This window comes from Sinocyclocheilus rhinocerous, unplaced genomic scaffold (genome assembly GCF_001515625.1).
Source record: "Sinocyclocheilus rhinocerous isolate Xijiao unplaced genomic scaffold, SAMN03320098_v1.1 scaffold395, whole genome shotgun sequence".
Classification (NCBI taxonomy): domain Eukaryota; kingdom Metazoa; phylum Chordata; class Actinopteri; order Cypriniformes; family Cyprinidae; genus Sinocyclocheilus; species Sinocyclocheilus rhinocerous.
Genome location: NW_015660890.1, coordinates 606880 through 632427, shown reverse-complemented (window position 1 = coordinate 632427; position 25548 = coordinate 606880). Strand labels below are relative to the sequence as shown.

The 25548-nt window shown below is 36.9% G+C and overlaps 2 protein-coding genes across 7 annotated transcripts in view; both read right to left on the bottom strand.

Moving 5' to 3' along the window:
• The window catches only part of mpped1 (metallophosphoesterase domain containing 1), a 51825-nt gene extending 29696 nt beyond the window's left edge, over nt 1-22129 (bottom strand). For 2 of the 3 annotated variants that reach the window (XR_001638213.1, XR_001638214.1), the window contains exons 1-4: nt 21698-22129; nt 20209-20593; nt 18948-19129; nt 7906-8131 (exon numbers count right to left, since the gene is read on the bottom strand). Coding sequence is in view for 1 of the 3 variants with exons in the window: in XM_016535534.1 (XP_016391020.1) it covers nt 7906-8131; nt 18948-19129; nt 20209-20375 (575 nt within the window). In the remaining 2 variants the exon portion in view is untranslated. The remainder of the gene's footprint in view (nt 1-7905; nt 8132-18947; nt 19130-20208; nt 20594-21697) is intronic. The other variant, XM_016535534.1, reaches the window with a different exon arrangement.
• A 787-nt stretch (nt 22130-22916) lies between these two features.
• Nucleotides 22917-25548, bottom strand: part of LOC107726032 (signal peptide, CUB and EGF-like domain-containing protein 1) — a 70028-nt gene continuing 67396 nt past the window's right edge. For all 4 annotated transcript variants that reach the window (XM_016535499.1, XM_016535500.1, XM_016535501.1 and 1 more), the window contains 2 exons: nt 25399-25478; nt 22917-25311 (listed from right to left, as the gene is read on the bottom strand). In XM_016535499.1, coding sequence (XP_016390985.1) covers nt 25159-25311; nt 25399-25478 — 233 coding nt within the window. In that variant the 3' untranslated portion in view covers nt 22917-25158. The remainder of the gene's footprint in view (nt 25312-25398; nt 25479-25548) is intronic.

Below are 25548 nucleotides of genomic sequence, written 5' to 3'. Positions count from 1 at the left end.
AGCACAGAAGTGCTTGTCTGGGATTGTGACGGTGCTGCTAAAAATCAGCGGCTAATTCCGCCTGTGTAACTGCTGGACATTTTTTTCCTCCCTCTTCCCTCTCTTTCCCACAGAGTGATAGTTGCCGTAGCAACCGTGGCAAATCTTCCTTTTCTCAAACAGATGTCCCATTTAGTTGGAAATTAGAATGTGTAAAAACCCAGGAGACTCAAATTATTTCCAAGTTCTCCGGGAGGAGGGAGACGGAGAAGAAAAGAGGAGCACGGAAAAGAAAGGAGTGGCGAGGGAAGGAGAGAAAAAGAGGAAAAGGGAGGGAGAGGGTTACATATCCTCCTCCTCAGGAAGTGTGAAAGTGTGTTGATTAGCCATCGCTGTGGGGCAACTAATTCTGACGCCCGACCACACGCCACAGCCAGCACTGAAGAGGCAGCAGCCGGAAAAAGACACGAGAGAGGGAGGACAAGATGAATGCAGGATGGGTCCGAACCATTGTATGGTCCGTCTTTTACTTAATACGGTGTATAATTTATTCTCTGGATCATCTTTTGTTTCAATTTATGTCACAGTCAGATGCAGAACGCGACTGATAAAGTGGGTGATGTTATGGAGAAGGACAGAGATAAGCTGAATTATCTTGTCTGTTTTGCAGGTAAACAGATTCAGTGTTTATGAGAATGTAAAGAAATTCCCCAGAGATGCACACACTCACATATGTGTGAAGACTCAAGCGCGGTGTGAGAGAGGAGTTTCGCCTTGGAGACCAATTTACAGGTAACATCCAGCCAACACACGAAGCCCCACAGTCAGTCGCTTTTAATAAAAAAGTTTATTTTTCTATCGTGTTCACAGCAGAATGACTGACACATGGAAATCGAACTGAAAAGAGTGGAGTGCTGGAGTATTTGGTCCGCACCTTGAAGGCCCTTGATTCATGTCAACATTCCCCAGTGGAGCAAAGCATTAGGCTACAAGATAATAATAATAGGAATAATGCTCAAAGTTGAGCCTTTTTTTCTTTTTGCTTTTTTTCCCCCCTCAAAAAATAGTTTGTTGCTGATGTTTCAAATCACAGCCAATGATTATGCATAATTTGCTGTTATCAGGGTCAGATATTAAAAAGGTTTTGAGTCAAGAATGGCACAGTGCTAAAAACTGCCATAGATATTTAAAATGTGGATCAAAAAATGTAAATATGTTTATCTGTGATCCATTTACATATCAATATATGGCTATAACAATATATAAAGTTATAATATTTTATTCTAGGCCTATCTAGTTAGGTTTTTACACTATAGTGAATATTTCAAATTTTAATTCATATAAATTACTTAATAAATAAAGACTAATGGACAACAAACAATTTTATATTGTAGAAAAAAAAATGTCCTCAAAAAGTTTTTAAAAATTACTTTTTGGAGTGTTCTGTGTAACAATAATATGGTCCATTTTTAATAAGTAAAAAAAAATTATATATATAAAGGTAATAAATGGAGGTTTAAAAAACTTAATTTCTGACACTGAACATTACTATTATGGTGGTGATAAATAAAATAAATAGAATAAATACAACCAGGACTATAGTGGCCTTTCTAATTAATTAATTCTAATTAATCAATTAAATTACATGACTGGACAACAAACTGGGATTTACAAAAATAGTAAGGTAATATATGGAAGTAAAAAAAAAAAAATCTAATTTCTGACATTGACAAGTACAATTACATTTGTGTCATTAAAAAATAACACAAGCCTATTTTTCTGTTTGAAGCTGAAATAAATTTGACCTTTTTTCCTATTCTTTTACTATACTATCTTGCTACCAAGCAGCCTCATAAAAGACTATAATGCTCATGCCTGAAGCCCAAGACATGAATCATGTGAAAAATCATTAAACCCCCCCCCCCCAAGATCTTCCCAACCAGCTGGGAAGAGACAAGGTCGAATAACTTCTCAGTGTTTAGCGCGGCTAACTCAAGTGTGTGAGCGTGAGGGGTCTACATGACAGGACTAGGCCGCTCCGACACCCCGCTCTCCCTCAGGCATCTCAGATGTTAATTGAGGAGGTCCTCCTGTGGCCAGCCCTACATAGCCGAAGCGGTGAGCTCTTTTCCCCATGGGGAGACACGACTGATACTGTACTAATCTCTCCTCTCTTCTCAAATCACTCTCCACATCAGCCGCCACTTTAATTAATTCACACAGATGCGCTGACAAGGTCAAGCAGTTAAACGCGCTGTTTTATATATATCCACCACCACACTGGCCTCTTCCTCGCCATCATTAGGCTCAGTTCCTCCTCTACTCCTTTTTAATTGTTCACTTCGTCCAAATGAAGGGCCGTTCATTAGCATCTCGTGCCATGTCCCCTTCATCAGTGAAGAGGATTCATCAAACACAAGGGAAGCAGGTACACCAAAACAGAAGAGAAGAGAAAAACACACATCATCTCTCCGTCTTTCACTTTACTTTCTTTCTTTTTTGTTTTGTTTTGATGAGCTTCGTTAATTGGGCCACTACAGAGGAGAAGCAAATCCTCAATAATTAAAAAATCTAATTATGGAGTCTTTTGCATCTCTGGTATTAATTATTCCTCGTGGAGTCACTGGATAGCGAACATTTCTCCTATTTTCATTTCACTTTTACAGGGGAAAAAATTCTGTTTGCTTCTTTACGCTTTATCCCCTCCTCTTTTCGTTCTCTTCTCCTCCTCTCTGCATCTATCTCAGGACAAATGTTTTAATGGCGGTCAATGATCTTAAACAACATCATTAAAAATGCTTAAACATGTTAAATCTCACATACATACAAACATATGGGATGAGCAATATGACTAAAATAACTTCATATCATGAAGTCATCAAGAAATTTTGCTAGAAATTCAAAAATTATTTTACATTTCATAAAATTTTAAATAAAACTATAAACAGTTTATATACTACAAAATTCATATATTACACTATTTTTCTAAAATCTATTGAATTAAATACTAAAAGCTATTTTAAACACAATCCATAAACACTAAACGCTATAGCAAAATCTCTAATGATTGAAACATGTCTACAATAACAGCACTGGCCACATGCCGTCATGCAAACCTACACACATATATGTTGGCAACCAGGTGTTCAAGAACATTGTCGTGATCATCTGTCTTTGCTTATGCATGCCCTGCTGTGCTATATAACAGCATAAGAAGCCCCCTGCTGCCCCTCAGAGCAAGAGAACAAGACAGACAGAAAGTGATTGACAAAAATGTTTTATACTTAATCTCCTTTGCCTTTAATGATGTAGTCTACAATTCAGAAAGACTGACAGCAAAGCAAAAACCTAGCGGGTAGCACCAGTTTTTCTCCTTTGTCATTTGCAGATCCTGTTCCATCCCTTTTACACATAGTTTTACGTTGTCACTACACTTTCACTGTTAAGGCTAAAAAATAAAATAAAATAGCACATTAACATAAATAGAAAATCAATACAGATAATACAGATAATGTCTTACACTCACAATCCTAAAGAGATCTCATTTACAGTTTTTCTTCCTGTGGGTATTCCAGCAGTGTTACGAATTAATTTTACAGTACAAATTCTTTTCCAGTATGAATTAAATTTCAATCACTTCCATTCCATTCCCTACCTATTGTAGCTTGTACTATTCTGGACGATGTTTGAAACTTTGTATTGCTAGAATTTCTCGTTATTGCCTCCTTATTAAGATGAATCACTTGGATAAAAGGGTCTGCTAAATTAAAAAATGTAAATGTAATTTTTAAATGAATATGCATCACAAAAATGCACGCAACAATAAATGTTGTTCAAAATAGTATAGCATGCTCCATTGAGGGACACTGCTGACGTCACATCAGCTACCTAAATAAAAGAGCAAAAAGTCCAAAAATGCCACTTTTGTCTTTGCACACTGTGCTGTGCATGTACAAAGGCAAACCATCACAATCTTATTTACCGCCAAAAGTCTTGGAGTTTAAATGCACTTTTCCCAATTACCTTGTACCTGCTCTTTTACTGCCGGTGCATAAACATTCAGCTAGCAGCTTTCCACTGACGGTAACCCCCCGCAGGGCACACAGGATGTGTTTGTGTTCACCAACCATCATCGTGACTTGTCACCGTGTCTGTGAGTAACCGTCCATATGAGCGCATACGCAGGAGATGTGGGAAAGTTTAAGCTGTGTGTGTGCGAGTGTGTTTAGCTCAGAGCGATATGTGCTGTGGGTCCTACACATTGTTTGTGCTTCACACTCTCTGAAAGGGACAGCCATCCTTAATACTTCATCCACCCACACCGGCTCACACACACACGCACACAAATAGGCACAAACGCACCACACGTCTCTGCATTTGCAGATCTGCGGATCACAAATGACTTGTAAACTTGCATTAGCGTCAGCAGAACAGAAAAACATGCCACATGTTTCCCCCATGCAGTTCTTTTCATTCCAGAATCACTGCATGACAAATAGTCAGGATTTAGGAAAGAATGCAACGTGCCAAGATCTCATTTAGCCCGGCAGAGAGAGAGCGTGTGCGTGAAAGCACACAGATTACGAGTAAGGATGGGTCCAACAACCGGCTAGTTGATTAGAGAGGTTGACTAGTCTCAGATGTTTTATTTATTATTACTCTTTTTCTATTTTAGTAGAGGTACTTAATTTAGCATTTCATCTGCAGGGTTTAATACACTGCTGCTACAGCCATATATATGCAGATGGACGTCTTTGGCCATTGCTTCAAGACTCAAGTTTTTTTAACATCTTGCGCCATGAGCGCTGTTTTTAAGATAGTGTGTCAAGTTTCAAATTATTTATATTTTAAAACCAACAAGTGGCTTTCCTGGACACTTTTGTTACCTAGACGTGATCAAATGAAAAACAACACCTTTGTTTTCAACAAGTGTACGGCAAGATAGTCTATTGGCAGCTTTTTTGTTGATTGTAAAGCTTTTAAAACCCACTTCTAAAAGCAAAATTAAAAACGTAAATAAGTAAATAAATAAATAAATAAATATAATGATTTATTTATTATAAATAAATTACTACAGCAAGTAAAATAATAATAATAATATAATAATAATAATAAATATTATTAGTACTACTCTACCTCTAAAATAAACTTTTTGCACTTTTTCAAATAAATAAATAAAATTACTATAACAATAATAACTGTTTAACAGTATTTATTTAAAATTAAAATCTTTTCTAACAATATGAGTCTTTACTATCACTTTTTATCCATTTAACATCCTTGCTGAATAAAAGTATTCATTACTTTTAAAAAAAGAAAGAAAAAAAATTACATTGATAATAAATCAGCATATTAGAATGATTTGAAGGATCATGTGATTTGAAGGATTTGAAGGATCATGTGACACTGAAGACTGGAGTAATGACGCTGAAAATTCAGCTTTGCATCACAGGAATAAATTATATTTTAAAGTATATTAAAATAGAAACTGTTATTTTAAATTGCAATAATATTTCACAAAATAAAGTTTTTTTCTGTATTTTTGATCAAATAAATACAGCCTTGATGAGCACAAGAAACTTCGGTAAAAAAATATAAAAAATCTAACTGATACCAAACTTTTGAACGGTAATGTATATATAAAATTTATATTAATAATAATTTCTAATTACTGTTATACTTTAAAATTATATTAAAATATATCTTTGTGATGACTTTTTTTTTTTTTTTACATTTATTACTTATAATATGAAGAAATTACAAATAGAGACAGATCCTAAAACACTTTTACTTTCAGTTATGAAAGAATTATTTAGCCCATTTATTAACAGTTTTTTTTTTAGTAATATCTCCATGTGGTTTCACTGCATTTTACTTTTTTTTTTTTTGCTCCAACAAGTTTAGAAAATACACCAACACACACTGTTGTGCAGGCCAAATTAATTTAAAAAAAAAATGATGACCACAATTTCCATTTTTCGAAATAAATCAGAGTAGGTACAAATGGGCATGATGCTTCTGCTAAAGAAGGTCTCTGCATTTTGTTTCATTCAGTTGTACCAAAGTTGTTTTTGAACTCAAGCATGCGTCCAAAATGCCCAAACTGTGTTTGAACTGCTCTCAGTGACTCTACAAGCCCACTGTCAGAAACAGTGAGCAAAAATGTACTTATACCATTAGAATCAAATCTGCAAGTATTGTACAATTAGGGTTACAAAAGCTTGTAACTGAGGCAGTACCCTCAAAAGGTAAACATTTGTACATTATGTACCACTAAAGGATGTATATTAGTACCAATATGCACCCTTTAGTGATAGATAAAGTATAAAATGTGTACTGTCCCAGTGACCAGCTTTTGTACTCCTAAAGGTTCAAATTTTACACATTTTTTTCTGAAAATGCAGGTAAACTGAAAGGCAAAAAAGAACTTGAGCCAGAAGATAAGAGAGAGATGAAGAGCAGTGAATTGATGCTGCTGTGGTCTCTACTGAACTTCTGAGTAGTTGGATGGACAACATATTGCAAGCTCCGTTCCAAAACCTACTGCCTTCTAACTTTTGCCTACATAGGCAGTTACCTTCTAAGGTGACATTTTAACTGAAATGGAACCTTATAAGTGACTGACTTGGAATACTTATTATATATATTTGGAATACTTTGTAATTTTTGTTTTCCCCCAATTCATTCTGGGATTGTTTTCTCTGTGAAGGATACATGTGATGATGAGAATCTGGCCAATACAAGGTATCAAATAAGTTGCCTACTATTTGGAACAGCCGACACTTAATGTATCTTAAAATACAGCCTCAATAGACAGCTTTGGGAACAGAACAATAAATGAAGAAGCCAAAAAGTTAGAGATGAAGTAATAAGGAGATGGACGACTCTACTGAGCGATGCAACGCTGCACAGATCACAGACAGCCATCGCCCGCAGCAACACAGGACTCAGCCCATAAATCCAGCGACTTAAAATCTCCATGGAGATGAGAGTTTTGCCACTCTGCCCCAGTGTGGTGGAACGTCTTCGGTGACAGGAGGACAGAAATGAATGTTGCACTAGATGGACTGACACAGAGGGAGATGATGATAAAAGATGATAAAAAGCTCACAGACACACTTTCTGTCTGTCTTCCCCTATGGCGGAATGCTATTACCAGATCTCAGTGGTTTTATTAGGTCCGTATGGTGTAAACACACATACACACAAGCACGCTGGCACGAGATGAGGATTTCTGTCAGGACATATCGGAGTGGATTAATACTAGATGGTTTTAATCTAGCTCACAGGTTCATGACTGTTGTAAACACCATCAGCTTGACAAGCCACACTCACATAAATAAACGCTTATTTATCAACTTTGATGTTGTGAGCTTACTGTGATATTTGAAGAAGCCGCCTGTCAGTGAATACACCTTAGATGGGACACATACACACACACACACACACACACAATTTACACCGCTCACACATAGCTATAAAATGAGAATATATCATAGACTTCATGAGATCATGTTGGTTGTTCACTACCAAACCAAACCCTAACCCCAAAAAGATAACTTTTTGTAATATAAAATAATATTTATTTAAAGGGGTCATATGATGCGATTTAAATTTTTCCTTTCTCTTTGGAGTGTTACAAACTCTTGGTGCATAAAGAAGATCTGTAAAGTTGCAAAGACTAAAGTCTTCAGGGCCTACAAGTCACACAAACACACATACTTATTCACAAACACTGGCACAGAGGTAAATCGCAGGACATGGAGGGGTGGCAAAAGAAGTGTTAACAAGAGAGATAGACAGAATGAGGGAAGAAGGAGCAAAAAATGAGGAAGACTTGAGGGGGAAGGGACAACACAACAACATATGGTGACAAACACGGTGACAGGAAGACTTGAGAAAGCAGAGAGAGAGAGAGAGACTCACCACGGTGAGCCGTAGATGCGGAAGCCCCTGACGGTAACATCAGAGTCTTGCAGGTAGATGCAGTTGGTGAGCATGGACTGAACGTTCTCGTAGTTCTCCGGCTTGAGTTTGGAGGCCGAAGGAAAGTAGTAGAAATCCTGCTTTATCAGGTCCGCCATAAACTCCTGATCGAACGTCAGCTCGTGGTTCCCGGCTATAACGATTTTTATCTCGTAAGGCAGAGTGCCTGAGGAAAGAGAAAACAGCTATCATGATAAAATGCCTTGATTAAAAGGGCATCATTGGTTATTTTTCTTAATTAATTCATGCAATGTTGGCATGTTAAGAAAATGCACGTCTCCCACACTTTTTACTAGCAAATTTCTAGAACTTCATTTGTGGTGATAAGGACTTTTATAAATCATTTTATAGACAATGCAATCACAAAAGCTATGAGAATAGCTAGAATAACTAGAAAATTCAATATAGCTATCACCATGACTTTATGGACTTTATTACTCCAACTTTATGGACTTTATTACTCCGTGTATGGCTAAAAAATGCAACCAGACCAGCTTTGAACCATTTTGCACCAATGAGACAAAATCTGCAGACTTTTTGCATTTTCTACACTGAATTTTAAGGGAAAATCTGCACAAAAAAAACTTGATTTCAATACCTGTTTAACCAAAAGTGTTAAACAGAGCTTAGAGACCATACAATTTTAATGGTAGCTGAAAGTAGGGCTGGGTGATATAGCTAAAAAATGTATCAACGATATAATGTTTCATATCGTTCGGTATCGATAATTATTGACATTTTTTATAACCTTTTTTAAAACAAAAAGCAATAGAAAAAAGTTTAAATTTAACCACTGTATTTATAATTAACACAATTTATTGAGACAAACAACAAATATTTTGTTTTAACAACCAAACACAATAAAAATTTAACAAATATCTCCTATTATTTGTTTCGCTTCTGTTTCAGCTTTTATAACCATTTCTTACTATGTGTAAGTTGTTGTTTTTTAGCATGTGTGTTTGGCAGTGTTATTTTTTAGGATTACTGATAAACTACTGTCATTTGATTTGTATTATTTGTATTTGTTATTTATTTTAATTTTAGTTAAATTATGTCTGAATTTATTATGTCTGTATAGGTCTTTTATTAAGTTTTTAGTTTTATTTAATTTGAGTTATTTTAATACTTCAACAAACTAAATGGAGGGCGCAATGAGCAAAATAATGCAGCACATTTAAATTGTCAACGCAAGGAAGTAATTCTATAAAAACATGCATTACGTCTAAATTAACTCATAACAAACATCTGGAAATGTTCCCTTTATTTGAAAAGTGTCATAAAAGAGATGAGATGCGTCAAAAAGTGTAAGGTTTGAGGTGTGACGGAGAGTTCAGTCAGCCTGTGTTTTGACAATTACGCAGCCAAGCGCGTCCCTGAAAAGCGGCAATTAAATTGTGGGCGGGAAGGATGTGGGGGGTGCTGGTTTTGAGGACCTACAAAAAAATGACAGAGCGCACACACACACGGTCCCTCGCACATGCTTATGCTCAAAACATGTGACTTAACAGCAATTTGCCTGACACTTAACACACGCACAATACTCCACGGCACCTCTAAAAATCTGCGGCCATAAGCACATTTTTACCATCGCTGGGAGATGATCATAAAAGTAAGACATGGGCAAAATTTGAGAGTTTTATGTGTGAATGGCAGATGCTTCACAAGAATCAGCACAGGAGTTTTGGAGATTTAAAGCCTCCTTCCAGAGGCAAAGCTCTGATGTCTTTTATGGTTGCTCAACACTTTTGTAATACACGTAATAAAGAACTACCTTTCAGCTCAATCATTTGCTTTACCGTAATATGATTTGATTTCCAAGCAGATTTAAGAGAGTTCATATCTTCTAATGCATGTCAAATCTATAATTCAACATCAATTTCCCAGACAGCTGTCAATACACCATCTACATTGCACAGCTCTACAGAATACTCCATTCTGATTGGTCTAAGCATTTTGTTGCACCAGGCAACAGATTTCCTACATGCTGTCTTAGTTTTATATTTCTCGTATTACTATGCAGTCTGTTTCTGCTAGTATAATAAATATTTAATATATATTAGGCAAATATCCATGTGAAAAGTGGAACAATGTACAGTTAGCTGTTCATTTTTCAAAAGAAATGCCTTCAGACCCTTTACTTCAGGGTCCCGATCGCACTGTCAGGGTTTATTTTATGACTATACATTGTACTTTACCTCAATGGTTCTCAACTGATTTTGGTTTAAAACCCAGACATTATATTCAAAATGATCTAGCATGTAAAAAAATAAAAATAAATTATTTTTTTTTAAATAAAATAAAATAAATTTAAAAATAAAATAAAAAAGTGGTTAGCGCTGAATATGCGTTCTGTGTGAATGGCTTGGTTTCGGTTTCAACCCATTCAAGATCTTCTACGCATTGAGCTTTTATATTTCTCTAATATTTTCAATGAATAACGCAGCAGCGGCGCGTCTCGTGGGCTAGACTAACAAAACATTAAAATGCAACAACGTCACTTACATCATTATCACCGCATCTCGCGCGCCACTGATGACGCTCCTTGATGCACACCTAACCTCAATGGTTCTCAACTGATTTTGGTGTAAAACCCAGACATTATATTCAAAATGATCTAGCATGTAAAAAAATAAAAAAATAAATATTTTTTTTTAAATAAAATAAAATAAATTTAAAAATAAAATAAAAAAGTGGTTAATTAGATGCACAGCCTGTCAACAAAAAGATACAAGGATGGGATTTTAAAAGTTGATAAGCCTGTTTATCTTGCTGTCTTAATCATGCACTATTATATGCTTAGTTGCATTGTATTATTTTCATTTAGCATTGCTTTTCCCTGCCATCCACAACCCTGTTTTTTGGGATCACGACCCACCAGTTCTCCTTCTGCTCATCTATATTCACACCACATAAAGTCATTTGTTAACGTGCATCTTCGCATCCAAAAAAAGATAAGTATTCCATATTGTGTTTATGTTGTGCACCATCGGTTTCACATACATGTGTAGGCACTGCAAAAGTGTGAAAATCTCCCAGTGCATATGTTCATCTGCGTGCACTCATTGCCTTTCTTTTCTCTCCTTCTTGCGCTCCCTTTCTCTCTCATATAGATTCCACAAACGGCCCCTATCGATATCGAAGAAGGTGTACCGTCGATAAATATCAACACCGTTTTATCGCCCAGGCCTAGCTGAAAGCATAATTGAATTAACCAAAATAATTAATAAATGAACACATAAGGGGAAGGGGATGTGTAGCGCTATGAATGACAGGCGGGCGAATACTGAAAATCTGCGCTGCTTTCTGCAGGCACAGATACCAAGTGGGCCTGCCAATAAGGTGGGCTACACCATTCTCCTTGAGGTATTAAGTTAAGTTGGTTGAGTTTGTGTTTTTCAGCTTGCAATAAATCAGGACTCTTAAAGAACTTGTTTTCGGCTTTTCTCTGAAACAATGGAAATTAATATGGCACTTCATAACTCTGACATCAATAAACGCACAAATATTATTACTCCTTCCATCTCCATTTTTTCACGTTTCTATAAAATTTTCACTGCACCAGGGAGCGAACCTGTCCACGCCTGACAAACACAAAGACAGTCTGTCCCCACAAATCTCCTCTCTCCAAATCGCTCTCCCCGCAAGCCCTGCGGATCCGAGGCGAAATTACGCCATCGCAGTGTAAAGGCATATGCGACTCCTTCAAAGGCAGAATTACAGAGAGAATCACCATTTTACAATGGAGTCATTCTCTTAGAAACACAAAGCAAAAAAAAAAGTCTTTGGAAGCAATCAATCACACAAATACAAAACGCCAGCAAGAGGGAGGATGGAAAAGACGAGCCCAAAGCTTTTGTGATGAGAAGGAGAGGGAAACGCGAAAGAAAAAAGCATGCCGATTTCAGCCCAAAACGCCTAATCCGGACACATGGACGAGTGTGTGCTGCTTGTTGTTATTAGTTTCTATCTTCTTGGGCCCTTTGTCTTTGATTTCAAAAGCACTTTCAAGGCGGCAATAGCTTAAATTTCACTGTGAATCTGACAGACAGCTTCTGTTCTTTTCACTTCAAATTAAAGCGGATGAATGCAGGCCTGTGCATGTTCACACAGACACATACAGTGGTGTGAAAAAGTGTTGGCCCCCTTCCTGATTTCTTATTTTTTTGCATGTTTGTCACACTTTAATAACTCAGGTGTGATAAACCAGTTTTAACAGGGGGGCAAACACTTCTTCACACAGGGCCATGTATTTTTGGATTTTGTTTTCCCTTAATAATAAAAACCTTCATTTAAAAACTGCATGTTGTGTTCACTTGTGTTATCTTTTACTAATATTTAAATTTGTTTGATGATCTGAAACATTAAAGTGTGACAAACATGCAAAAAAATAAGAAATCAGGAAGGGGGCCAACACTTTTTCACACCGCTGTACGTGCAGCGAAAATAGCATGTTCAACAACTCAGACACACACACAAGCACTTGTCATACAAAACGTTTCACTTTTAAACATGTCTTGTGAGCTGCAACATTGACATATTTGTGTGTGTGTGTGTGTGGTGTGGACCATTAGAATCAGGGTTTTAGAGGTGCATAAGCCCAGAGGAAGTGTCCGGATTTGAGTGCTATTGTCATTTCTGTTCTGGTGGGTGGTCTTTGGACTTTGATGGAGCAAATCCTCCAACCTCCAAAATTCAGAGCTCATTCAAGAGGATTATGGTGCTGTCTCGCGCTGTGTTTCACACAGGGCCATGTAGTTTTGGATTTTGTTTTCCCTTAATAATAAAAACCTTCATTTAAAAACTGCATGTTGTGTTCACTTGTGTTATCTTTTACTAATATTTAAATTTGTTTGATGATCTGAAACATTAAAGTGTGACAAACATGCAAAAAAATAAGAAATCAGGAAGGGGGCCAACACTTTTTCACACCGCTGTACGTGCAGCGAAAATAGCATGTTCAACAACTCAGACACACACACAAGCACTTGTCATACAAAACGTTTCACTTTTAAACATGTCTTGTGAGCTGCAACATTGACATATTTGTGTGTGTGTGTGTGTGGTGTGGACCATTAGAATCAGGGTTTTAGAGGTGCATAAGCCCAGAGGAAGTGTCCGGATTTGAGTGCTATTGTCATTTCTGTTCTGGTGGGTGGTCTTTGGACTTTGATGGAGCAAATCCTCCAACCTCCAAAATTCAGAGCTCATTCAAGAGGATTATGGTGCTGTCTCGCGCTGTGTGTGTGATGCTGCAGACGTTCCGCGAGACGTTTGCCACCTACGTGATACGTGCACTTTCTTGTAAGTTGGCTGGCTGAGAAAGTATCAGCCAACGACATAACTGTGCATTTAACACACATGCCACAAATGAAATTTAATCATGGCATATTGTGAAAAATAAATGGAAAATCACAGAGCTTGAGAGTACATGACAATAAAAGATTTTGTCATATTTAGGCAAAAGACAAAAAAAAAAAAACAGTTTCAGTTTAAAACTGTCATGCTGTCATGTTGCATTTGCAGTGTACTCACTATAGATAAATAATTCATGTCACTACAATACATCAAAAGGAAAATATGAAAATACCTGGCTCTCTTTATAAAGTTTCTCTGTTTATCACAGCGTTTATAATTCGTTACTCATATTTTGAGTTTTTAACAGATTTTTTAAACTTCCTATACATCAAAAGTGAAGACAATGGTGCTGATTGATTAAATGTTTTGTTTAGTTTGTTTTACTAAAGAACTGTAGATGATATCAGAATCAAAAACTGCAACTGTGGTGGTGCTGATTGGTTGATTTTATATGAATACAGCTTTCTGACTGCAAGTGGCAAAATTGTATAGAATTCCCCTTTATATTTAGAGAATTTGGGGTAAAAATAGCCTATTAAACAGTCATATGCATATTTTTAAATAGGCCCATTCAAATTTTTTTTTCACTATCATTTTAACCCTCTCTCTGGCCCTTTTTAACTATTAACATGCTTTTAAGATGTCTATGTCTATGTAAACGCCCTCTTCACATGTGAAATGGGTAGCAATGCTTTGCTGTGTGAGCTGTGGATCTTTTGCACCATCCCATACTTCAATAACAGCTACTTTGCAAAGTATCAACAGATTCATAAAACAATCCGTGAAATGTGCCACTCGAAGTGTAAAGTTCAAATGTGGGCGGCCATGTGTTTATTTATCTGAAGTTAAGGAAGCACAGAACGAAAAGGTTTTTTTTTTCAGCTTAGTTTCAATAGATGGACATTTTGTACTGAGTTCTAAAAAACAGAGTTCATGTTTTCATAGTGCATCAAACACTTTTATTTTAAAAGATCAAGGAAGATTTGATTTCTCATGATATGACCCCTTTAAAGCATATTTGTGACATCTGATTTATTTAGTACATGCTTCTCACTTGTTTCAACCCTTCGGTTCGCCATATTCCTTCTTTATAGATCTTTTTTCAGTCCATAATCCCGGCTCAACATTCGGCCTAGTCCCCTCTGCACAGCAGGAGACTTTCCTGAGCTGACTGCCCAAGGCGGGGCCCCCCGCCCCTGCCACAAACACTGCAGCACAGGCAAGGGAGTGCCACACACACACACACACACACACAGCATCCACCCATGCATAAGCTTTCAGTCTCAAACACAAACTCACACACAGGTGGCAGGGCACAAGGTTAGAACATACACTGGAGCTGTACATAAAAACTATACATGTTTGAATATTAAAAACTGCATGTTTGAGATACATAATTGAAATGACAATTTTCTCTTTATGTACTCATTTTTTCTGTCCAGAATGCTTTTATTTCATGAAAAAGTGCATTTCTCTTTTCTTGTTTTTACAATAGAAAATTTCAGTCTGCTCCTAATCATACTACAAAATACCTGAAGAATGAGTTGTATGGGCTGCATTTGTAGTGCTTTTATTTCCATTTTAAATCCTGACATGTCATGGTCACTATGAATTGTCATTTAATGGAAAAGAGAACTACATCTTTCAAAATTTCTCCTTTGTTTTCCAATAGCAAAATAAAAGCACACAGTTAACAGCTATTCTATTACTTTTTAAATTATTATTATTATTATTATTATTATTGTCAAATCTACACCAAACTTCTTTAAATTGCAGGAAAAGCATTTAAGAAAAAGATAAGATGTTACAGTACTAAACAAATGATATGCTGTACACACACAGGTCCATAGACACAAAGTATTCAACCACAAAACTACACAAAGATTTCATCTTTGTCTAAGATTGTTTTACACTTTAAAGAGAAAACCCGTAAAGGAGTGTCAAGCTTCCTCGTTAATAATCCACAGCTAAACCTTCAGCTGAGTAAACCCATGGCAGGGTGAAAAAAAAAACCCAGCAGAAAAGAGAGCTGTAGAGCTTGAAGGGAGAAAAAGGGAGAGCACATTAAAGTTTCATGACGGTTTTCTCTCCAGATAGAGACCAGAGAGGGAGAATGGAGGGAAAACTCCAAAGTTGAGAGGAGAGAGAGGGAAAAGAAAAGGAGTGAGAAAAGTGTAAACTTTTCTCCCAAGATTCTTCCACCCCACACACTCGAACACACATCTCACACAGCCCACGCAGCTGTCACATCACCATTGGGCTAATCTATTATTCATAATGTGTGGACAGGACAGAAGAAGACGGGAGAACTACCAAACCTTCCTGACCTGAGAGAAAGAAAAGTGTATTATCCATTTCAATCTGCTTCTCTAATCCTGGTCCGCACATAATGACTTCCACACAGTTAAGGTGTAGGAAAAACAATGCAAGAACAGATTCATGCTCAAAATTCAGCCTTGGCTATGCTGCAAATTCTCTTAAACTTACTGAAAACTCCTGTGAAAAAACTTTGAGTGCTCAAACAAGCTAACTTCATCTGAAATTGGACTGGACTACTACTGGACTCCACGCTGACATAACTTACTAAAACTATTGATTGTATTCTTCAGCGAAACACCCTGCCAGTACAGCAGATTTCAGCCATGTCTATGATCTCCAGAAAGCTTGTAGTATCACTTGTGATTACTGGGAATTCATGTCAGATCTTTTCTTTTACGCAGTTCTTGAAAGATCCAAGAAATGATCCTGAAGCATGTTCTCCGTTCGGTGTAAGCCCGAACGATACAAGAGGAAGACAAACACGGTTTCTTGCGCTAGTACAGTTGTTCAGCAGGCAAATACAAATGATTCAAGACCGATAAACACAAACGGAGACCTGTGAAGATACAGATTGGCTTAAAATCACACAGCTTTAACTGCGCTTCGACACTTCTGCTACACATTCATATATTAGCAGTGTTAATTCATGAACATCTGTACTTCCTAACGGTTTCTTCGGTCTAGTTCAAATTAACTGGTTGGGCAGACAAACCGGCAAATGAGACAACGCTGTAATCATTTCTCACATGAGTGAAAAATGAGCATGTTTGTCATCTTGTCAAAAGACAAAAACACTATTTTCATAAAGAATCAAAAATTAAAAAGTACATTATGTAAAAAGGTACTAAATGGCCAATAACTGTTAAGAATGGACATCTACAGGTCACAAGAGTGGTCAAATGGTCAAAAGGCTACAATGACAATATAAGCATGAGCAGTAGCGTATGTCAATTAATAAATCTAATATATCATATATGAATTTTTACTTGGGAAAGCCTATAATTAATGATAAAGAAACCACATTATTTTGTCAGATTAGTAAATTATTACATAGACATTACAAAAAGTGGCTTTAGAAGACAACAAATTATTTATTTCCATATCACTGATCATAAGTCCTTTAGTCTACAGTCCACAGCAATCTATTCTGCAATGTTTTGTGTATGTAAACACACACAAGATAGACATCTTTGATTGCCGTGACACATCTTTTGTTTATTTCCAGTGTCTCACACCGTGAGTGTCATTTTATTATAGCATTCCAGCTGTGCTAAAACACGCAATATAGTAACAACTATGACACATAACACCAGTTTACTAAGCTATTACGCAAATCTCTGTTTTACCCTACCTGATAACTAGAGTTTGGATCCACGTTATCCACTACAATACACAAAGTCATGCGCTTCCAGACCTTCTCTGAGTTGCTTTATTGCACGTTGTATTCACCATGCCTACTTTGAGGACTAAGGTGATGCACTATTATTAAAGTACCCCAACTAGCTAAAATATTAAAGCTGACAATTTCAAGCAGTCTTGAAGAGCCCAGACAAAAAGAGAGGAAACAGATTTTGCAAAAGCATTACAGTGTGGAAGCAAAAAGGAAAAAATAGAGTTAGACTAGGTTAGAGTTAAGAGCATCACCATATGAGGAGGTCCGTGTGAGACGTGAGTGTGTATTTGCACACACTTTAAAGTATTGTGAGGTAAAAAGTAAATCATATCTCTGAGGATTGTTGCTGGATAAAGAAAGGAAGCATGTGCGCTGCGAGTTCTCTAAGATACACAGGAGCAAAGATACAGAGATGAGAAAAAGAACCACGTTATAAATATTTATACAGGGACAAACGCGAGAACAAAAGCGAGAACTTCCTTTTTGGCACAGGGATGGCGTGCCAGAAAGAAAGAGAGAGGCAGGACAGCAGAGAATCAATAGCGGGAAAGAAGATGAGACACACGAGCGGGAGTCTTAATCTGACTGGTGTCTCCTGCACCCCACTGACTAACATCCATCCATCCATCCAGATCTCCTGCTTTCTATTCCCTCTCCTGAAACAACACCAGTCATCCTTCTGATTCTCTTCATTACTGAGCCATCCTCATCTTTTTAGGCATGCACATGTGTGCATAGCAGTTAAAAAAAGGTATCATGACAAATGACCTCTACATGCCTCTGATGGTCTATAAGATAAACATCTTAAACCTCCATATTCTCGTTGTGATAAAAGGACTTTTATCAAAGGCTGTTACTTCAAAAAATTTTTTTTTTTCAGGATTTCTGATAAAAGATCTCGGTGTTTTATTGTTTCAAGATATTAAATAATAAAATTAACAATAACAATTTATTTATAAAAAGCTTTTGAGTTTATGATCCCAGAGTTTATACATTAGGCAGGTTTATGAACAATATCATTGACGTAAAAATATATACTGTGGCTGACATCAAAAAGCTATGAAGGTTCAGAATGAGCAGTTTTGCATCTCAGTTACAATAAATAGTCTTTTTGGACTTGTACTGTGTGTTTTCATAGTACATAATTAATTGTTTCAAAAATCTAGACTTCTGCTGATTTTGAACATGCAACATTCACAGATCTACACACATCCCACATATCTTGCATGTTAATTTATTTAATTCTTTGGCTAATATGATTATGCTGCGAATAAGACTGCAGCTCTCTCAGCTCTGTTTAATATGTTTTATCATATTTACTTTTACTTTTACTTTTAGTCATTTAGCAGACGCTTTTATCCAAAGCGACTTACAAATAAGAAAAAGTAATTAAAACTAAAAGCTAAAACTCTCACATGCTAAAATAACAACAACTTACTGACACATAGTAAGAAATAGTTTATAAAAACCTGAAACAGAAGTGATATTTAAATCCAAAAAATCAGTGCAGAAAATGCTTTAAAAAGTATGCAGATTTAGCCCTATGACACTGTTAGAGATGCAATGATCCCATAAATGTATTGTGTAAAATCTGATCTGATCTGGCATCCTAGGTGTATATGACTTTCTTCTTTCAGACGAATCCAGTCGGAGTTATATAAAAAACTGTCCTGGCTATTCCAAGCTCTTTCATTTTCCTGACGACTTGTGGACTGTTCAACTGCAACACCCGCTGACTGCAATGATAGAGCTTGGAATAGCCAGGACAATTTTTAATATAACTCCGACTGGATTCGTCTGAAAGAAGAAAGTCATATACACCTAGGATACCTCGGGGGTGAGTAAAACACAAGTTAATTTTCATTTTTGGGTGAACTAACCCTTTAAGGAAGAAAAATAAATAAATTCTCACCAAGCCAGTCGTTAAACTTCTTGACTTCACTGGGCAGGCCGAGCTCTGTGAAGTCTCCAGCATGAAGTAAGACATCACCGTATGGCATCTGAATAGTGTCAGTGCGTGAGTGCGTGTCAGAGATACAGACAAACCGCGTGTAGCCCGGGGGCTTGGGGGAGTCGTGGGGTAACGGATCTACCCTGTGGAGAGACAGAGGGAGAGAAAGAGGTGTGGGAATACATAAGGTTATATATCGTTCTATCACGGCTTCGCAGTTGTATTTGCAGAAACGTGTCTCTGAGGGACATGGCAGAGTTTTGAATAAGAATGGCCCACTTTAGAGCATCTCCTACTGGGTCGACCACACAGACTCTACCGACGACACACACACAGGTACAAACTCACAGACATTCATACACACATACACATTTGCAAATATATAGTTGTGACCTGTTTTCCTTTGTAAATTGGCATGACTAAAAATAAATAAATAAGAGAAACTATGAAACATGGCCCATCAGGGAAAAAAAAAATCCAATCACGCACAACAGCATGTGAAAAATCACATTTTCAAAAGCGATTAGTTAGTTAGTTCCCTGAACACTTGGTCAAGTCAGGGAACTTTTATTTATACAGCTCTTTATACAATACAGTTGAAAAAGAAACAATGATGCAAATTTCTTCAAATATGAGACTAATTCAAATTATGTTGTATAGCAGCTCTACGAAAGACAAGAGTGTCATTATTCAGCTAGTCATTAGTCAAAAAAAATTTCTCTTTTAAAGAAGCCCTAAATCATTACAAATCTTTAGCTCTCAAATTATGTTGTATAGCAGCTCTACGAAAGACAAGAGTGTCATTATTCAGCTAGTCATTAGTCAAAAAAAAATCTCTTTTAAAGAAGCCCTAAATCATTAAAAATATTTAGCTGACCTGAACCCAATTGGGTGGTTTCAAAGGGAGTTTTTAGTATTTTAAAAACGCAACGCTCATGGCGTAAGATGCTTAAAAAACAGCATAAATTTTGATGCAGTAACCAAACATACACATCTAAAAGTTCATGGCTGTAGCAACAGTGTTTTAAAGGTGATGAACAAACAGAGAATTTTAACATGCAAACTGTCAGCTAAAGCAAAGCATGCTGTCAGAATGCAAATTAAAGTGCTGCTGCTGCTAAAAATCAAAATTGAAAAAAAAAAATGGACAAGACAAGAAGTTTTTGGGCAACTAGTCAACCATATATGACCCATACACATTGTGCATGTATGAGTTTCTTACATATGGACGTGGGGCGGCTGGAAGCGACCCTGGTTGATGTTGTAGAAGGTGAAGGCTTGAGTCGGGTTGGCGCTGTATTCGTCCACCTCTACCACTCCTCTTCCGCTTCTCTGTGACTGTTGCTGCTGTCGTCGGGCTGCCATGATTTCGGAAAGTGTGAAAGCCATGGCAACACACACTAGGCTATCGCTTTCTCTCTCACACACGTGCACTTGTCTGGCAGTGCTTGTTTAAAGGGCCTCCACTGGGGTGAGATGGTCTTGTGTAAGTTTTTGGGACGGTCCAGGACCGTATTCAGTGGTTGGCCCACCGTACAGCTCCGCTGGTGGGATAGTGAGCCTGCATGCTTCCCCTCAATCACAATACACCAGCGGCCACAATACACCTGTGGAAAAAAGGTACGAGATACAAGATAAAGGGAGATGTGAGCGGTGACAGCGACATATTATCAAAACCCACAATCAGACGAGCGGTTGACGGCGGTATGTCCCACTCTCCTGTGTGTTAGCGCCGAGATCTTACACAAAGCCATGGTAACCATTCTGTCACGATTTCTATGTCTAACAATAGAGTTCCCTGCACTTTCAAGACGGCAGAAAAAAAGATGCGACGCAACAGAGACAATTGTTTGGGAAGAAAGAGGACACAAAAGCCCTCTGAAAGAAAGGGGAGCTAAAATGTTATTTTGAACTGAAATAACAAGGAGGGAAGAAGCTGAAAGCTTTCTACCCCATTCCTTGAGAAATACACGAGCGCTCAAACCATTTAGAACGACCTAAAAAAATGTGTGATATGATTTTTTTTTTAATATAATTATTCTACATAAAAGATGAATGATGACTAAGCAAACTAAGTAAAACTATGTGGGACAGAAGCTTTGAATAATAGTAGCAGTAGATGGTCAAGTGAAAACAAAACAAAAATATCATACATTACTCTTAGAAAAAAAAGTAATGTGGCGATGCCATGGTAAACTAAAGGAATCAGATGTTTAAAGAATGATATTTAGATATAAACCATGGGACTGAATGTTTACTTAAATGAACTATGAAGAATACCAATGGTATTAACATACTACATGTCAAAAAACATGGTATTATCTCTGTATCATGTACAAAAATTAATACCAACATACTTGCTGGCATTTTTGTGAGTGTAACATGGTTCACAAAAAGAGTCTAAATTAACTACCAGTTTAACTGGCTTGCCTGCATGATAACTTGCTTTTCACTGAGTCTAATTTTACAAGATGTCCTATGCCAGACAAACACTGTATGCTGTTAAGGAATTTGTTTAGATAACAAATAAACACAACACAGAATATCAATGCCAAAAATCAATCACGCACGTTTATCAAGCGTTCAGAAATTGACTGTATCTATGGTAACTGTCTCCGCTTTCCAAACAGACAAGCATCATTTATAAAAGCGCACTCTTATACATATTCAAAGATATGCGGTGCTGATTTACATACCAGAAATATACCTACCTATTCAAACTCAAGAGTCTGACGCCAAACGTTTTCGGAAACGTGCAGGTAAAGACGCCTAGTAAATAACCGGGAAGAGCTCCTGTTTGCAGAGGACCGCGCTGGTTTGTTTGAACTGAAGTCGCGTGGTGCCCCGGTGTGTGTGTGTGTGTGTGTGTGTGTGTGTGTGTGTGTGTGTTTCTCGCGGTCGGAGACACTCCCCCTCCGCTGCTCTGGATCTTTCTCTCCTCCTATGAATCCTACTATGGCCAAGAGCTTTCAGTCATGTAACTTCAGTAATAATCATAAAAAAGCCTCTCGCTGTTGCTAATAGAACCGGTTTTGTTATTGATGTAACGTTAAGAGAAAGAATCCAAATCATTTGCGCCATTCGTGACGCATTATGATATTATATTCGATAATAATCGATATTAATTTAACAAAATCCATGTTATTGTGTTATTTGATAGTTTTGTACACATTGAATTGTACTTTTGGACGTTTTATATCGTTGTATACACCTTAAACGCTAAAGCGCGCTCAAACAGAAATCTTTCCTCAGCGGAATCAAAAAACACGTCTCCCATTCAACCAATCAGCCTCTAACTGCGTCAACGTCACGTACGTAATTAATATTCATGAGACAATCCTTTCCCGTAGTAGGATGTGTTCATTCGCTCGTCAAGTCAGTTGTTTCAGTCGGAGAGGATGGCTTAATATTTAATATATCTACCATCTATATCTATAACTTTTCTGTGCTGTCTAACCAAAGATGGTATTTTTTTTTCTGACATTGACTTGCATGTAAGTAGCAATAGCTTTTAAAAACTTAATCATAGATAAAAGTGTACTAATCGGATATCAGTCGATCTTGATCTGTCTGGTAGTTTAAAAAAATACGAATATGAACCTTTTTACTTTACAAATGAGTTCAAATATTCTGAAAAAGCTAGCAAAAATAATCTGTAAAAAAAATAATTGAATTCGAAATTGCTTGCGAAATCTTGGTGCACACTGCCCCTTTGTGGGGAGACATCTGCATTATATTTTAGGATATATTAACACAAGAGGGCGACAAATCATTCACAGTGCCGTTAGGTGACACTAGGGTCATTTTTCCTAATTTTAACTTCCACTTAATTAATTTTAACTAATATACTATTAATTAGTATATGATCAACACATGTTTCAAATGAAAGGTCAGCACAACACACACAGCTTAAGATTTGAATGATTTATTAATAAAGTGAGGTCTTAACAATAGTTCCCATTCTCTTCTACACATCCTCTGGGGTTGATTTCACACTGCAGAACTGTTCATTCTTCTGTAATGCGGTCATTTATCATGATGGGAAGCATACTATCAAACACAGCCTTCCAGAACAGTCCTGTACATCTTAGACTGTCACCTTCCCCAGTATATTGTTTCCTTCTACTGTAAATATTAACTTAAAAAACCTAACATTTGTACACCATTTACACATCTGTATTCATAAAGCTTACAAATCACGCCAGCAGCAGTCTTGAGTCACTCTCTCCATCTGAGGGGCAAAGTACTTATATCTGTGTGTGAAGCCATGTGTGTATTAGTTGATTTGACACGTCAAACATTCGTCGTCTTCTTTTCTAACGGCAACAGTTCCTCAAATAGTCACATGCCTTAGTTTAGTAATCAAATGAGACTATAACATGTGATTAACACAAAAAAAAAAATCAAAGACAACCTGCGGTTATCTCACAAATCATAGATTACTGTGATAGCATAATAATACGGATTAGGTAATGCATTATGTGTGCATGCATGAAGGTATGTTTATTTATGCTGGATGCAAGAGTGAATGTGTTTCCCTGTCCATATGTGGATATTAGAAATACAAGCATGAATAAGTGCTCATATAACAAAGCAGCTTTAGAATGATCACTCCATCCCTCCCTCCCAAACTGGAATATATGCAAAACAACGCAGAATACTGTAAAATGACAGTTCATATTATCTGTATTTCTGTGACTTTATGGCACACTTAGATGTTTGTGGTTTGGTTTTTATTTTTCTGCCTTTTCGCTCACTCCTCTGCAGTCCATACACTTGTAAAAAGATCACTTTCTCAGTTTTAACCAAATGGGCAAATAATATTAAATAAAACTGTACCATAACTACATAGAGACACTCACACTATAATTTTTTGTTTGCTTGCTTTCCTACAAGCGCATTCTGCTAATTCATGAGGTGAAATGATCTGATCTCTGGATTTTTTTCAGCCAGCCAACATTCACATACTTCAGGTATGTCATCTGTTCAACAAACAGCCTCTGATTTTCATCCACAGTTCAACAAGAAGAGCAAAATATGTGTCTTTGTGCACAGCACAAAGGTGATATGTTATTACTATGTAATAAATGTGTTATAACTATGTAATAGACCATAAGACTCTTAATCCAAATGGAATTCTTTGTTGTTCTGAATCAAAACTCTGCCATTTCCATGAGTTTTATGACACAACAAGCTCAAACAAAAATCTGACTTGCCAAAAATCACCATATTTACAATTTCTCCAAATGTTCCATGCACAATAACAGCCAGGTTAACGACAAACTCATTGCATCATGTGAAATTAAAACACATGATAGAAACTTATACTTGTCAGGCTAGGTACAGACCCAATGAAACATTATGGTACTTCAACACTTTTTTATATTAAACTGCACAAAAACTTATTATGAGATGATTATTATGAAATCTGTTTCTGTTTTCAGGAGAGAGATAGGTGAGAATATCTTTCTGCATCCTGTAGAGGGGAAGTTTGGACATTTCATGTTTCTACAACCAAAGTAAAACATCTCTATACAACAAAAACATTCCTTATTCTCTACAATATAAAATTCAAGTGCAATTGAAGCTCCAAATACTAGTTAAACAACGTACACGTAACTAACTCTCGTACCGACAGGTAGTCTTTGTCTTTTATCTGGCTTTTTTTTTTCTTTTTTCTTTCATTTATCTGGCTTTGTCTTTCATGTTGTGGTCAGAGCAGAAAGCAAATCCTTTCTCATACAGTTTGAAAAGAAAACTTTAAGTGCACTAGGATATTAAAACCCCTTGTGCACATTAGGGGCATGAAAATAACATTTTCAAAACAAGAATATATATCTGTGTGTGTCTGTATGTGTCCTAATACGCCATAAGCTTGCACATAATTTTTTGTTCGCACACACACACACATATATATATACATACACACATATACAAATATATATTGTAGATATCAAACATCCAAAGAGGGCTTTTGCAAAATCAAGCACATAAATATTAGCAAACAAAAAACAAACAAAGACAAAAAGGGACAAATGGACAAATCTCAGACAGGAAGAAGGCCAAACGTCTTTATCTTCTTGCAGTAGTGAGGCCTTCTGGGAGCTAGTGGAGAAAAGACAGGAAGAGAGACGGGGATAGAGCTGGGGTCGTGGAAGAAATGTTCGGGATTCTATTTATATGGCCGTAGAAACCTGGAGACTTTGGAGCGTAGCAGTTTGATAAAGGAACGTGGGAACATCTCCTTTGATTCCTGCACGGTGTATTTAAAGTAGTTGTGAGGGTGAGCCAGCACATCAAACAGAGCTTTAATCAGCTTCTTATCCTGAAAACACAGAAACAGATAATTAAAAGTGGTAGATAAAGTTAAGTTTGTCTACAGTTGCTTGCTGTAGTGAAAACATACGCTCACTTTTAATATCTCCTGGTGGTTTTCTGAGGCGTAAAGTCGACCATCTCGAACAATGTCCTCTATAAGTTGCTGGTAGTCTTCTGTAATGACAAACACACATTGCTTTCATCAACAAAAACTGATATATGTAGTATTTATTATTTATGTATT